The sequence below is a fragment of the Carettochelys insculpta genome, chromosome 3 (assembly GCF_033958435.1).
Source record: "Carettochelys insculpta isolate YL-2023 chromosome 3, ASM3395843v1, whole genome shotgun sequence".
In the NCBI taxonomy this organism is placed as follows: domain Eukaryota; kingdom Metazoa; phylum Chordata; order Testudines; family Carettochelyidae; genus Carettochelys; species Carettochelys insculpta.
This window is the reverse complement of record NC_134139.1, coordinates 66,427,178-66,444,275: the sequence shown is the minus strand read 5'-3', so window position 1 is coordinate 66,444,275 and position 17,098 is coordinate 66,427,178. Positions and strand designations below refer to the sequence as shown.

Below are 17,098 nucleotides of genomic sequence, written 5' to 3'. Positions count from 1 at the left end.
TTCATCGAAGTAGCCTATTTCGATGTCGCTACATCGAAATAAGCTATTTCGATGTAGGCTTCACGTGTAGACGTAGCCATTGTGACCTCAAAGAGATTATTCATGTACATAAAGTTATGCACATGCATTAGTCTGTGCAGGACAATGGCCATACTCAGCAAATTCAGTGCTAAGTCAGTGTGATATTTGTTTACTCAGAAATATTTCAGACATCACAACCGTTTTTAAAAACTGTAGAAATGCCAACTAAAAAACCCAGTTGCAAATTCCTGAGATCAAAACACATAAATCACTCTGAAAGGAATTCCTCGAAGTCATTTTTAATGAAATCGACAAGCAAACAAATCCTATCTTGTTACTTTCACTCCCAACTAAATGTTTATTGCTACAGTATGGTGGCAGCCTGACAAACTCTTATTGTTGTGATGACTTAGTGAGTGCTGCAATCAGCCCAGAAATATCCTGCATTTCCATCAGGGTAAAGGCGTTCAGATACAAACTAAATTAAGTGCCTACAGGAGAAATGGTGGAACAGGAATTTACAAAGGTTGTTTGTGATTTATGAGACATAATGATTATGAGGCCAGACCAGTGTGAAGAAACGATTCTATTTATCTTCTCCCTGCTAGCTATGTGATAGAAACTAACATCAATATATCACCAAAATATTAAACTGGTGGCCCTGCAGTCTGTCATTTGTTCAGGGAGATGCCACTGCTGCAGGTATCAGCAACAGAAGGGAGAACAAGTTAAATACCTCTTCACCAATCTGGATCTCCCGAACTGAACGAAGTAGAAGTTCGCGTCCCTCAAAAACGATCACACAGTTTGGGTCACAGCTGTGGTTCAGGAGTGACATACTGGATAGGGATCGGGGCACGAGAGGAGGAGGGGAGAGAGAGAAACAGAGAACATTAGACAGAAGGAACCTCTGGAATTATTTAACAGGGGTGACTGAGTTACATTGAATGCACCAGGCAATCAGATTATCAAACAAAAAAAATCCCCAGTAACCAACGGCGGTTAGTTAGGTGAAGAAAATGAAGTTTAGAAGATTTATATTCATTAATAATAGGAGTTGCACCTCAAGCTTTCCCCTTGACTTGCACATGTGATCATTTCTCCTTCCTGCTGTTCTGCATGGAAAGAGCTGAGTTTTCTGCCTCCCTGTGAGGGTTCTGTGTGAGGGCAAAGTGAGAGCATGGGCCAGGGCAGAGTATCTAGGCTAGAGACAAGGGAATGGTTCCCCTACCATACAGAATTCAGGGTAGAAATGGACTACAACCTGGAAACGGTCAGTTCTGCATGTGGTACTGAAGGCATCAGGGACGCACCACTTTCCTTTGGATACACTGGCCTCTAGAGGCTCCATAGGATTTGTGAGGTGGCACTGCAGCCCGTCCCATGGTATGTGGGACAGGGGAGCACACACACGCCTTCCAATGGAAAAATCTGGGAGGAAACGCTCACTGAAGTTTCTCACCTGAGAAACCCTCTAATGGTGGAGATTGTCTACAGGATTTGTTTATGTTTTGCATTTCCATGTGGCAATGTCTTAGCATTGGGTGTAACTATATCAGGACACCCTCAACTGCGCAGCACCCAGGGCAGAAGCTTGCCCTGTCATGTTGATGGTCTACACAGATTTCCAATATCATCAGGCTGAGATAGGATTTTGGCTCCCATCCCTTCTACCCATACTGCACAAATAAGTAAATGCAACTCAGCACATGTCCCCTTCTAGCAGTTAGTTGGTATACAAAAGTTTATGCCATTGCCTTTGAGGGAATGGGGCTAGGCTGTTAGCTCAAGCAACAAGCCCATGATTTAGACCCAGAAAGTTTGTAGTTCAATCCCTGTAGAAAGCTCAGGTAAGATATATAGTACATTGAGTACCACGGATAACTTCCTTTTTTATTCTAATAGAGGAAATGGAACGTGACCTCTTCAGGAAAGAAGCTGACACACCGACTGCTAGAACCTGCATGGTCACTAGTTATTAAAAACACCTCTTGCCCCATTGCCTTAATTTTCTGGAGGATGTTGTGAATGAGAGGGTGTGGATAAAATACATTCGGTAGATCTCCAGTCCCACCGACATAGACGAGACATCAGTAGGGAGGAGCAGCTGTGTGACGTGGAGCCCTTCAGAGACAGCCCCTCCAAAGCTGTAGGTGAAAAGGAGCAAGGAGAGCTAGATCAATCTGCAGGGCCTCTTTCTTTCTTTATTATACTCTGCTGATTCAGAGTTGATAGGAGTGACCTGTCACTCAAAATGGATGCTGTTCTGGTAGACCAAGTGCAAGGTTTTGCCAAGGGCTTTCATTAAAACATTTCCGGCCCCAGTTGTGCGCTGAGCTGTAAAGAAGCCCCTATGACCATCTGCCCCTGCGCACAAAGAAGGTAGCTGGCAATCGGAGGACAGACCACCGACATCTGAGATTCGTATTATATTAATTTCTAATGTATCTTTTCTGTGGTGGAATGACCAGAACTGCATGTGACATCAACTGGTGGGTGCATCATTGATTTATTTAGAGTCATTATAATATTTTCTTGATTATACCTAATTACAATTATCTTAAACCCTCAAATCCTTTTCAGTGGAACAAAGAGGAAGGTGGTGGACTGTAAAATCTTCTATTTTTTTCAAGGAAATGTTGACCTGAGCATCACATTACCTTATTAAGAAGCTCAAGTCTCATGATTTAGTGGCAGCATTTATCCTTTCCCATGCCAGGAAAGAGCTGGTGTCTCCAGAAGAACAAGAATTCAGATAGAAAGAGCTGCCCAATCTAAACTATGTTAAAACTGCAATTAGGAATTTAAAGATATTTTAAACTCAATCACAGCTTTTGTGCTCTTGTAATTTATTTGCATGTCCTAGGCTATGTCTGCACTAGCCAAAAACTTCGAAATTGCCATGCAAATGGCCATTTTGAAGTTTACTAATGAAGCGCTGAAATACATATTCAGCGCTTCATTAGCATGCAGGCAGCCGCGGCACTTCGAAATTGACGCGCCTCGCCGCCGCACGGCTCATCCAGATGGGGCTCCTTTTCGAAAGGACCCTGCCTACTTTGAAGTCCCCTTATTCCTATGAGCAGATGGGAATAAGGGACTTCAAAGTAGGCGGGGTCCTTTCAAAAAGGAGCCCCGCCTGGATGAGCCACGCGGCGGTGAGCCACATCAATTTCGAAGTGCCACGGCTGCCCTCATGCTAATGAGATGCTGAATATGTATTTTAGCGCTTCATTAGTAAACTTTGAAATGGCCATTTGCATGGCCATTTCGAAGTTTTTGGCTAGTGTAGACACGGTCCTAGTTTCTTAGTTTGCTATGATACCTGCTACTTCAATGACCTTCTAAGCTAGCTAGAAATAGAAATAAATAAATAAATAAAGACCAAAAAAAAACGTAAAAGCCACACACAGAGTTTTTGCCTGTGAATGAAACAGTGTCCACAGTACCTGGGATACAGGCCAACACCAACATCCTGCATTTCTCCATTACTGATGGTAAAGCAGTTACAGGTCACCTGTAAAAACAAGGGAGAAAATCCAGGATTACCAGCGTCATTTGGAAATGTCATACCTAAGGGAAAGAAACTTTCAAAATAATATGCAAGGGCATTTTGGTAATTAGATTGCAGATATTCAAGCCCAACACTGATACTCTTTTATTTTAGAGCAGCCACATCTGGGACGCACTCTCCTGTAAAAACTACAGCCAATTAAGAGCAGCAATATTAGCATCCTGCAAAAATGTGAGGTTAAACACATGCAGGGGCCTTATTTTCCTGTCTGGGAGGAACAGGGGGAATACATAAAGCCTGCAAAGCACGGCAGAGACAACATAGTGGGCAACAATGCGTGTTGTGCCTATACAGGGTGGCAGCTTCAGACAAGGCTTACGTCAAGCTGCTGCAGTATGGTTTATGAATATGAGTGGAGCACCAAGAATAAACCACAGCTTTCAAGTAAATAGCTACACGGCCTGGAAAAATATGGCATGTGCCTGTGTAAGCATAAAGAGTGAGTGCCTGATGGGTGATCTTATGCATGACATTTATTTTCATGAGTTGGGAAAGAAGGGATAACGTAAATGGGAAAGCTACAAGCCATCTTATTTTAATTCCTCTCACAGGAAGAGAGAACTACCTTTTTCCATTTTATATCACAATCTGTAGCCTGATAGACAGTGTATATAATAGAGGTAAGCTGGCCTGCTGGGCTACATTACCCAATTGCATAGTGTGTTCTCTCATACAGTTTTCCGGATTGAAATGGTTTTAGAATTGAGGTGAGAGAAGTAATAACTGCTTGCAACTAGAGAAGGGCCCACACTAAAACCCTGGATCCAAATCTCAGTGGGGTTCAGAATCCCAGTCTGGACCCAAGTTTTGCAAACAGCCACTGTAGTTACGATCAATGACCCAAAAACTAGAAGGCAAAAACATGTTGCATTTTGAACTATTCCAAATCTGAATGTGAATTCAGTGTTAGAGTTCATATGACTCTATTTGTAATAAAGGAGGAGAAGCAATACCCTTTAACTTTTTGATAACATGGGGTGTGCCAAGTCAACAGCTACATACTAATAAAATACTCTTTTTTCTTTGCAAACATTTCTGATTAAAGAACATGACTAGTTATAACAGACTACAAGAGTATGTCCACACACCAAAGAAAAACCCACAGCTAGTCCCTCAGGCTCTTAGGGCTCACACTGTGTAGCTGCTTCATTGCTGAATAGACTTCAGGTCCTGGGCTGATGCTTAAGTTTTAGGACTGTGAGGAATGGGAGCATGCACAGCAATGAAACAGTGCCATAGTCTGAGCTAAGGCCTGGTTTTTCTTTGATGAATTGACATACACTAAGATATACAAGCAAATATCTGATTTTTTGTTTGGTTTTAGTTTGATTTTCCACTGGCATTTTTAATTCTCTGCAGAGTGGGAAAAGTTAGTGAGGAGATTTGGCAGGTGTGAGATTTAAAATACCACTGCATTTTTTTTCCATACAAAATAATCACCCTGAACTGTAAATGCATACCTCTAGATTAAAGAAATAAAATATACTGTTATACATACCTATGGAACTCACAAATTAATATTTACCAGTGTGTTAAGCATAAAGAGAAAAATCAAATCCTCCTTCAGAATATTCTAATAAAATCTGACAAACGAACATACATGCTATAAGGTATATTTTTTAATGGTTAGATAATGGTTAATCTGTTATTTGTATAACCCATTCAAACATTCCAGACCACTTACAAAAAAAAAATTAATTACTTCTCTCCTGCTGATATTGGATATATAATACCAGACAACATTTCTAAACTAAGATAAGTCCTTGTTAAGCAGTAAATATATATCTTACAAAAATATTGTCATGACTTTGGTATACAGTCAAAGTTTAGATTGTCAGGTTCCTTCTCTGTACTTGATTATGCAATAAAATAGGTCATTCATAGCAGATCTAAATTCATCCCCTTTGTCAACTTATAATTACCATAAATCATTTACATTAACTATGCTGAATACTGAACACTGCAGACAGTATAGAGAGTTTTTATTGTCTCCCAATAAGTCTAGCTATTTTTATGACACCAGATGGAAAATGTTTATATACAACTGGAAAATGACAAGTCTTACCTTCCCCCTCTTTTTGTAAACGTGCAAGTGGTGGATTTTCATTACAAAATGCTCCGAAACTCAAACACCATGAACTGTTGTCCTGATAAGAAACTCGGTAACTCCAAGAATACTGATGCACTTTTTTCAGGTCAGTAGTTACAGGAAGTAGTTACAGTACACAAATTGAGTTGTACTGTTCACTGATAGGCAATATAACTCATCAGGAGAAAGGAACTCCCAGAGAATGACTATCCTGGTGAATTCCAAGTTCTAGGAGACCTGCACCGTTTTGACACCCATAAGCTCAGTGCTAAGGTCCAATCGCCTTTGAGTATCTACCAACCTGAAGTTCCATAATGAGGTATCTCTACTCCTGAGATAACTTGACTATTTGAGACTCAATCAGAACCTAGGATAGCATCTAGTAGCAAAGTGACAGCCTCCGGAGAGCCCATTTCACAGATATAGTGTGCTGTTGTTATCAACCCTACCTTAAAAGCTCAAGGGCCACATTCTCTGCTGGCTGAAGTGTCTTGTGATTAAGTGTACAAGTCCCACATTAGCCAACATAAGATTAATGAGCAGGTAACCCTGCCCTGTCACACCAGTGACAGATATTTGAGAGGAGCTTAAATGGCAAAAGCATGCCACAGCTGGTGGCAGAGCTAAAAGTGCTGTAAGAAATGAAAGGACAGATACAAATATTTTCTTGAGTGAACAGGAATTCAAAAGCCTAGTACAGAATAATTCAAAAGAGGAACGGCAAAAAATATAGATCATCAAAAAATGAGGAACTCTTTTTTTTTTTTTTTTTAAATTGTGCCCTAGAGTTGAGAATAACAACATACATCAAACCATGGAAAGAAAAACTGAATTGTTATTGTTTAGAGTGCTTACTGGCCACTGCTGCTTAAACAAAAATTAATATACCCAAAGATGGACTAGGTGCAAAGGTGGAAGAAACAAATGATCACCTTTATGGATATGTAAAGACATTGATAAAGAAAGAGAGAAAGGGTTTAGAGGAATTTGAAAGACACAAATTCACATTTCACTACTTTAATAAAAAATACTGGGGAAATCGGGGTTGTTTACATTACCTGAAAAACACAGTGTAGAACAAGAGAATATAAGCCATTAAGTATTTAGGAATTATAGCTAGTGGAGGATGTGAACCGTTCAGTCAAGTATGATTTCCTATAAAACAGAAAAAAAAAAAAAAAGTTGATGGCAGAGGAGAAAGAAGAGCGGATCTCCAGTCTTCAGTGCCCAGAGACAGGGCTGGCTGAAGGCAAAGGGTCCTTTCCTAACCTGACGACCGCTCCCTCAAGAAAGAGAGGGCCCCACCCTGACACATCTTTTGAGGAACCTACTTGTCTATATCAGCTTATGAGCCTTACTTGGGCTGCAGTTCAACAAAAGCTTATTGGAAGGCACAGGGTCATATAACATCCCTGGGAAACATTTGTGCAGGCTTTTGCGTTTGTTGAGAACTCTGGAAAAGGCAGCCAAGCCTGTTCAGGGCTGAGACTCCTACAACTGGATTGGTATAGTAGATCATCCACTGTTACCAGGTGCCATGCCTCATAAAGGCTGGAAGGCTGCAGCTCATCCACCCCAATTACAGAAGGAGGTATGCCTGGGTTGAACCAGGACAGCATATGGCTGCAGTGAAGGGGCATGCTCAGGCAGATTCTAAGCATGAGCAGGTTCAAGCAGAGACTCCGGGGACAGGGACTCCAGGCAGTTAGGGCCTGGGAGTGGTCTGCTACACGAGAAAAGATTCCAAGCAAGCAGGCCTTGGAGTAGGGTTACCAAAGATGGCTTGGAGTGACCAGGCTGCAGCAGAGAGTCCTGGGAGCAGGAACTGGGAGGGACCTGACAAAATGGACTTTGATTTGGGACATAGAGTATTACCTGACTAAACCCACATCCCAAGAAGAGATGTTGTGGATGGACAAAGGAGGTATGCAGTTTGTTTAAGCCCTTTGAGGGGCAAACTGATAGCAGGGACAGGCAAAAACATTCCTGGCCACAAGTGAGTGTACGGTAAGCACCTGACCCAGAAACACTGGACATTACACACCGGAGTCCCTAGTTAGTGCAGAGGCCCAGCCCAGATCCAGGGGGAAAACTGAGCAAGGAGCCAGTGACAGTGGCCTTCAAGAAGTGCCAAGTGTAGAGCAATTTATACACTCATCCCTCACTATACAAGCACAACTGGTTTTCAACTTTCTGTTCGCAGGCGAAAACTCCTAAGAGGGACACTAAATTACCATTAAAATACATGTAAAAGTCTCTGATTGGCTCCTAGTGCTCCTAATTGGGGGAAGGAATGGCAGCATGCAGCTTGAAAGCTAAGTGAACCTGGGGCGGGGGGTGTTGGAAAAGGTGCAGCCCCTGTGGGGGGTGCGGTGGGCTGGGGGGTTCCAGGCCTGGGTGGGTGTTGGGAGTGGGCAGGCCTGGGGGGTGTATAGGGAGTTGTGGGCCAGGGGTGTTGGGAGCAGGCCAGGAGGGGATCCTGAGGCTGGCTCCACTCCAGCCATGGGGCTGCAGGTCTCCCCGCGCTCTGGCCAGGGACCCCGTTGCTGGCTCGTATAGGCGGGGAAGTTCACTCTTTTAGTGAACAAAGCTATATATTTATGTCCCTCGTTTTAGTGAGTACTCAAAAGTCAAGTGCTCATTAAACGAGGGATAAGTGTAATTGTATCTTTCCATCTCAGTTACTTAAATGTTCCCCATTACCAAAGCATATGAGTGCCTCACCATCTTTGATGTATTTCCCTCAAAAAATCCCTGTCAGGTGGGGAAGTATTACCTAAATATGCATTATATCCATTTTACAGATGAGAAAATAAGTTCAGAGAGTAAATGACTCTCCAGCAGGAATCTGTGGCAATGCAGGGAATTGCACACAAGTGTCCTGAGTCCAAGGCCAACATCTAAACTGTTCAACCCTCCTTTTGATCTCTTTCAGAGGAGGAGAGGAAAGCAAAGATGAATGGCAGAGACATGCTTGTATGAACTAGGCTACAGGGACAGCTGTGATGATAAAGAGTTAACCTTTCGCAAAGCAATTCTACAGTTATTTCAGGTCTCAGTGGGGGGTGGGGGGGTGAGAAAGAGAGAGAAAGACAGTTACTTACCTCCATAACTGAGGTTCTTCAAGATGTGTTGTTCATGTCCATTCCAACGTAGGTGTGCACCTGTGCGCATGCTCAGTTGCCGGAAAAATTTTCCCCTAGCCGGTAGCCATTGGGCCAGTGCACCACGACCTGCCCCATCCAGTACCTTTTTGCCGGCTACTCAGACAGTGGGGAAAGGCAGAAGGGTTTGGGAATGGACATGAACACCACACACATCTCGAAGAACACCAGTTATAGAAGTAACTGTCTTTGAGTGATTGTTCACGTGTATTCCAGTGTAGGTAGATGCAAGCTGACATTAGGACTTGGGGCTGGAGCCCCAGAATGACTGTAGTACAGGCCTGCCCACTGCAGTGTCCTCCCTAATATGCAGCATAATAGTGTAATAGGTTGAAATGTGTGAATGGAGGACCAGGCGTCTGCCATACAGATTTCCTGAATAGGGATGTGAGCTAGGAATGCTGTGGAAGAGGCCTGCACCCTTGTAGAGTGAGCCCTGATCAGAGGAGGGGAGAACCCCTACAAGTTTGTAGCAATCCTTAATACAAGCTACTGTCCAGTAGGAAATCCTCTGGGATGAAACTGAGAGGCCCTTCATCCTGCCTGCCACAGCCACAAAGAGCTGTCGGGACTTTCTGAACAGCTTGGTCCTGTCTATGTAAAAAGCCAAGGCTCTACAGACATTTGGGTATGTAAATTCTGCTCCCTTGGTATAGCAGGAGGCTGAGGGTAAAAAACAGGTAATGAAATATCTTGATTGACATGGAAAGAGGAGACCTCCTTCAGCAGAAAAGCCAGATGGGGTCTCAGTCTATCCTTGTCCGTGTGGAACACCATATAGGTGGGTCCACTGAGAGGGCCCTCAACTCAGACCCCCTTCCAGCCGATGTGATGGCCACCAAAAAGGCTGTTTTTTAATTTAGAAACCACAAGGAGCAGGAAGCAAGGAGCTCAAAAGGGGCCCCAAAAGCTTAGCCAAAACCAAACTGAATTCCCAGGAGGGTAAAGGGTCTCACAACTTGGACGGGATTAGGCCACCGCTTTTCGTGTCAGGGTCTGAGAACACCGATGAAAGGCGGAATAGCTGCCAGCTGTACTTTAACAGAGGACCCTCCAGGCCGCACAGGTGCCTGCATAGTTGCTGCTATGGTGGATGGCACCAAAGGGAAAGACATCGAAACCACCAGACCCGACAACAGTAATGGCACCAAGGGCGTCAGTGCCAAGGAGGCTGACGGTGCTGATGAGGACATTTCCATGGGAGGCAGCTGTTCCAATGAACCATCCCATGGAGGGGCTCCCAACGAGGCTGACCGTGCTGAATGCAGTAGCAGGGTACCTCCCAACGCTGAGGCCAGCGATGGAGCTCAGGTGAATTGCCTCTGGCTCTTCTGGAATGCCTGCAGAGTCCAGAATGGCCACTGTGGTGCTGGCTGCCAGTCTGGCAGCCACTGCCATGGCACGGAACATCAATTCCATCTGGATGAAGAGCAAGCACTCCTACTCCTGCCTGAGCTAGAGACATAGGAGTCAGGCTCCAACTCAGAGGCCTCTGATGCTGAAGACCAAGGAGGTGCTAGTGCTGAGAGTGCCTGTGTGAGCACTGGCCGGGACAGTGCTGGCGCCGACGCCATGGTCACTGGCGGAGGCAGAGATGAATGCATATGTGCCATCATGGAAGGCTTGCACTGGGATGGAAGAAGACTAGACACCTGCCTCAGGAACATGTTTCTTGTCAGCAATGAGAAAGGCATTGTGATTTGCAGGATGCTCTATCCCACCTGAAACACCTCTGGCGTTGACGATAGCTGCAGGGAGCAGGGACCGGAACTCTGGACTGGGCATCAGTGCCCAACCCTCCATGGTCTGCCTGTGGCACATCTCTCCTGACTCTGCCTGGGAGTTCTCCCTCCACTTGGACGCAATAAGAGAATGGCCCCGTCATGCCTTTTCCTTTTGTGAGACACCAGGATTGAGATTTATGTCTCCAGAGAGGTTGAGCTACTGACACTTCACCACAGTGCCGGACTCTCTTCTCCTTCATCAGTGCCATGGCCAAGCCTGGTGCCGGTGCACTCCACAATGAGGAAGATGTGCTCGGACTGGCAGACAGGGATTTCTCAGACTGGAGAGCTGCCTCCAGCAACAGGACTTTGAGGCACTGAGCCCTAGCCTTCAAGGTCCACAGCTTGAAGGTTTTACAGATTCGGCAGTGGCCCTGCTGGTGAATCTTGCCTAGACATTTCAGACAGGCTCAATGAAGATCATTTTTTGGCATGCACTTTCCACAGTCAATGCAGAATTTGGAGCCTGGCAACCTGAGCATGCCCTGGCAAGGAGGCCTCAAGGAGTGGGAACAACCTCCCTACTTCAGGTCCAACGAATGACTAACTAATAACAATAGAACTATTAACTATCTAAACTATTTAAACTATTTAAAACTATTAACACCTAAATGGAACTATTGACAGATAAGATCTAAGTGCTACCAGCTAACTAAGAAGACTGCTTGCACGAGCAAAGGGTGGGGGGGAGTTCTAGTAACTGACACTGTGGCAAGAAGGAACTGAGCGGGTGAGGGGGTAGGTGGGCACTGCCTATATTGGGTGCTATATTGACACCACTCCAGGGGGCACCACACCAACCTGATGGCTACCGGCTAGGGGAAAAATTTTTTGGCAACTGGGCATGCGCATGTTCACACCTACATTACAATGCACGTGAACAATCACTCTAAGAAGAACCTGTGGTTATCTCACGTGTAATAACTATTGACAAATTCTCATTTAAAAATGACTGAGGCACATACAGTAGACTCCCGACTTATACAGAGGTTGCGCTCCTGCTCAACCCCACGTAAGTTAAATTTCACATTGCTTTGTCAGTTTCCCAGCTACCCTGAATGGCGGGCAGCCTGGAGCCAAGCGCCAGCTCCCTGACAGTCAGAGTTGCGTTAACTTGAGAGTCGCACAACTTGAGTGCACGTACCTTTTAATCTACAGTGTGTTTAATCTACATCAAACAGGTAGCCCACATGATCTTCTTATATTTGTTTCTTATGTTGTCTTTTAGCCTAGTTACAAAGATTTTAAAAGTCTATGGAAAAACCTCTACATCAAAAACATTTAAGTGGATCCACAAATCAAAGGTAAATAGTCTTGACTGGAACGCAGGATCTGGTCCAAGAGGTAACTGTTACTGGACCGCTTGGAAATAGTGACCACAATATAATAACTTTTAATATTCCTGTGTTGGGAAGAACACCGCAGCGGTCAAACACTCTGGCATTTAATTTCAAAAAGGGGAATTACACTAAAATGAGGAAGCTAGTTAAACAGAAACTAAAAGGTAGAGTAACTAAACTAAAATCCCTGGAAGCTGCATGGAAACTGTTTAAAGACACCATACTAGAGGCCCAACTTAAATGTATACCCCAAATAAAAAAACACAGTAAGAGACCTAACAAAGAACCACCATGGCTAAACAGCCATGTTAAAAAGGCAGTGAGAGAGAAAAGGGCAGCTTTTAAAAAGTGGAAGTCAAATCCTAGTGAGGAAAATAGAAACGAACATAAACACTCCCAAATTAAGTGTCATAATGTAATAAGAAAAGCCAAAAAAGATTTTGAGGAACAGCTAGCCAAAAATTCAAAAAACGATAGTAAAATGTTTTTTAAATACAGTAGAAGCAGGAAGCCCGCTAAAAAAGCAGTGGGGCCCTTGGACGATAAAGATATAAAAGGAGCGATCAAGGAAGACAGTGCCATTGCGGAGCGATTAAATGATTTCTTTGCTTCAGTCTTCGTGGCTGAGGATGTTACAGAGGTTCCTAAATCTGAGCCAGCCTTTTTAGGTGACAAATCTGAGGAACTCTCTCAGATTGAAGTGACATTAGAGGAGGTTTTGGAGTTAATTGATAAGCTGAATAGTAACAAGTCTCCAGGACCAGACGGTATTCACCCAAGGGTTCTGAAAGAACTCAAATGTGAAATTGCGGAGTTAACAACAGTGATTTGTAACCTATCCTTTAAATCCACTTTGGTACCAAATGACTGGAAGACGGCCAATATAACACCAATATTTAAAAAAGGCTCTAGAGGAGACCCTGGCAATTATAGACCGATAAGTTTAACATCAGTACCAGGCAAATTAGTAGAAACAATAGTAAAGAATAAAATTGCAAGGCACGTAGAAGAGCACGAATTGTTGGGCAAAAGTCAGCATGGTTTCTGCAGAGGGAAGTCGTGTCTAACTAATCTATTAGAATTCTTTGAAGGGGTTAATAAACATGCGGACAAGGGGCACCCAGTGGACACAATATACCTAGATTTCCAGAAAGCCTTTGACACGGTCCCACACCAAAGGCTTTTATGTAAATTAGGTGGTCATGGGATAGGAGGAAAGATCCTTTCATGGATCGGGAATTGGTTAAAAGACAGAAAACAAAGGGTGGGAATAAATGGTAAATTTTCACAATGGAGGAGGGTAACTAGTGGTGTTCCCCAGGGGTCAGTCCTGGGACCGATCCTGTTCAACTTGTTCATCAATGATCTAGAAAATGAGGTAAGCAGTGAGGTGGCAAAGTTTGCAGATGACACCAAGTTGTTCAGGACAGTCAAAACCAAAACAGATTGTGAAGAACTACAAAAAGATCTCAGCAAACTGAGTGATTGGGCAGCAAAATGGCAAATGAAATTTAATGTGGGTAAGTGTAAGGTAATGCATGTTGGAAAAAATAACCCAAATTACACGTACTACATGATGGGGTCAAACTTAGCTATGACAGATCAGGAAAGGGATCTTGGAGTTATAGTGGATAGTTCTCTGAAGACATCCACGCAGTGTGCAGCGGCAGTTAGTAAAGCAAATAGGATGTTAGGAATTATTTAAAAAGGGATCGATAATAAGACAAAAGATATCATACTTCCCCTGTATAAAACTATGGTACGCCCACATCTTGAGTACTGCGTGCAGATGTGGTCTCCTCACCTCAAAAAAGATATATTGGCATTAGAAAAGGTTCAGAAAAGGGCGACTAAGATGATTAGGGGCTTGGAACGGGTCCCATATGGGGAGAGGCTAGAGAGACTGGGACTTTTCAGTTTGGAAAAGAGGCGATTGAGGGGCGATATGATAGAGGTATATAAAATCATGAATGGTGTGGAGAAAGTGAATATAGAAAAATTATTCACCTTTTCCCATAATACAAGAACTAGGGGACACCAAATGAAATTGATGGGTAGTAGGTTCAAAACTAATAAAAGGAAATTTTTCTTCACACAGCGCACAGTCAACCTGTGGAACTCCTTGCCCGAGGAGGCTGTGAAGGCCAGGACTCTATTAGGGTTTAAAAAAGAGCTTGATAAATTTTTGCAGGTTAGGTCCATAAATGGCTATCAGCCAGGGATAAAGTATGGTGCCCTAGCCTTCAGAACAAGGGCAGGAGATGGATGGCAGGAGATAAATCACTTGATCATTGTCTTCTGTTCTCCTTCTCTGGGGCACCTGGCATTGGCCACCGTCGGCAGATGGGATGCTGGGCTGGATGGACCTTTGGTCTGACCCAGTATGGCCATTCTTATGTTCTTATGTAATATCAGTAGCTATCACTTAGAATGCAGCCTAAATATTCACTGCAAGAGAAGATGGCAAAGACAAGGGCCAGGCAAGTTTATCTTGCTTAATTCTCCCAAAGAACAGAACCAAGAATGAAATTTCTTTACAAAGCATTTGAAGACAACTCCCACTCACAGAATTTCCAGACTTTTGTAAAGCCTGGACAATAACCCTACTTGGTAAACCCACCTGCTACTGCAGAAGCAGCACGCTTGAGCAGCCTGTTGAGAAACTAAGCAAGGCAACAATTACTGATCAACAGGTACTGTTGATGAAAACAACAAAGAAAACCCTCACTAATTACTATTGGAATCACTGTTTCTCATGGCTTTCTTAAGCAGGCTGTTGAGAGCGTGTGCACACATAGTAATGACTATTGGTTTTCAGCCTTTGTGGGGTTTTTTAGTTAGCCATAGTAATCCAACGACAATATGCATTACTCCACATGGACTGCCTTTGAAAAAGTGCTCTCACTTTCAATTTTAACCGTGTATACTACCCAGGGATTCTAGCTAATGAATCTTACATTAAGAGAACAGGTATAAAGAACATACGCATCAAATATAGGAGGAACTCCAAAATTCAGACAAAGTGAGAGATTTTTCATCTAACCATGAGATAGTGAGATCGACTTAATTAGGGAGAAATTAAAAAGACATTTCTTCGGAGCTGAGAAAGCCTTCTCCCGTTACTTTCTTAATACACCAGTTGACCATACTGCTCTCCATATAATGGTTATATGGCCTACACACAATCAGAGCTCAGACAACTTGAAACCAAAACACACACAAGATGGGTAAGTGATACATTAGATTTTAAGCTCTGCAAAGCAGTCTCTTGCTATGTGTTCAGACCATGCCTGGCACTAAATGGCCAGATCGTGAGTGGGTGTCCAGCTGCTATGACAGTATAAATGCATAATAATCATGACAATAACTTTACTGTAATCTTCTAAGTTTTCCTCTCTAAAGCCATCAGAGACGAAGGGTTGACTTCTTCACATAACATTCTTTTGCTTCATAAAAGAATCTTCTTCTAAAACCAGCAGTTCTGTAGCACCTTAAAGACTAACAACATAATGTATTAGGTGATGAGTTTTCCGGGGACAGACCCACTTTTCCAGATCTGAAGAAGTGGGTCTGTCCCATGAAAGCTCATCACCTAATACATTATTTTGTTAGACTTTAAAGTGCCATAGGACTGCTTTCTACGTCTAACAGTTTCAGAAATGCACCTTGCAGACTACTCTATGAGAATTTTTGTTGCTGGAATACTGGACATCTATTGAAGGGCCACAAAGATTATCAATTACTTGACATAACTTTACACAGGGGAAAGTCTGTGTTTGGTGCATTATGGGGCCTCATTCTAGCAATATACTGAGGTACATTTTACTCTGAATTATTCTTGTGTAAATCTGGAGGTAACACCTGTGAAGAACAGAGTCTCTGCCCCACTTCTGATCTCACTACTACTAGTTTATACTCCAGATTTACAAGGGTATTAGGGAAACCAGACCACCCAAGTTCTGTGAGTAGAGCCCTGCATAGATGGAACATTTGTATCCACATATGGATCTCTATCCACAAAAATGACTGGTGGATATCCACAACCACAACTGCAGATATGGATACCTATGGCTATAAAGTGGATATCTACAGATTTTCAGGGCTCTACCCATGAGCTCAATATAGGCCACAGCCTTTTAGATCTTCGCTGTAATAAAATGTTTAAGAGCAGAAGAAAAAAAGGCATAACCTGGAATTCATTTGTTCTGGAGATCAGTTTAGAAACACCAACAGAACTAAATTCTGTTTGTGTTTCTATATGCCCTTTATAGGATTACATTGATACAGTACTTATGACATGCACAAGGAGCTCTTCTTTGAAGGATCATGAAAGGGTCAATTAGAATAGTAAGGTCAGCTGAGCTTTAAGTTCCAACTTAAAATGACTACAGGAACCACCAATACACTGGAATATCACAGTGGGATAAATTTTAGCCCACCGCCAGGAATGAAATAATAAAGAATGCTTTGTTCTTTGATGCATAAAAACACAAAGGTACAAATAGAAAGCTGCAAAACCTAGCTAATCCACGAAGTTTATAATTCAAACAGAAAATGGTAGGCTATCCTCAATTAGTAGCAGGTAGTAATAGCAATTAGTAGTAAAATACAGTACTTTTGCTAATATAACTAAAAAATGTACATGTCAAAATACATGTCTATTTTGTAATACATGATATTTGCTTTTTTACAGTCTCTGCTTATTTGACAACAAAGAAAAATGAAATGTCATATTAAAAATTGACTTCAATAGGTCACCGCGTTACTGAACCAGGGTGCATGAACCTCATCTTGCTTTCGCTGCACACTGTCTTCACAGGCTTCAGTGAGAATTTTGAATGCAGTATTGAGCCTTTTGTCATAGACTAAAGGAGAAAGGACCAAAATAGCCTGAGAAAAGCTATTTTTGCACTATTTTGAACTGCGCTGAAAACAGGACCTGCTCTAAATATATTCAAGGAAGTCTGGGTCCATGAGATATCCAGACCAAAGAAGTTGAGATAAAACAGCTAAATTTTGTATATGGTAAGATGAACCACTAGTTCACCCACCATTAGCCTTAGAATGGTTAATTCAAACAACTAGACTGTTATAATTTGTTAGGGTTTAGTTTAGAGCAAGACAAG

At 42.8% G+C, this 17,098-nt stretch overlaps 1 protein-coding gene across 2 annotated transcripts in view; it reads right to left on the bottom strand.

Moving 5' to 3' along the window:
• Positions 1-17,098, bottom strand: part of LOC142011124 (histone-lysine N-methyltransferase SMYD3-like) — a 359,175-nt gene that overhangs the window by 161,927 nt on the left and 180,150 nt on the right. For both annotated transcript variants that reach the window (XM_074990063.1, XM_074990062.1), the window contains exons 2-3: positions 3,471-3,538; positions 758-860 (exon numbers count right to left, since the gene is read on the bottom strand). In XM_074990063.1, the coding sequence (XP_074846164.1) occupies positions 758-860; positions 3,471-3,502 (135 nt within the window). In that variant the 5' untranslated portion in view covers positions 3,503-3,538. The remainder of the gene's footprint in view (positions 1-757; positions 861-3,470; positions 3,539-17,098) is intronic.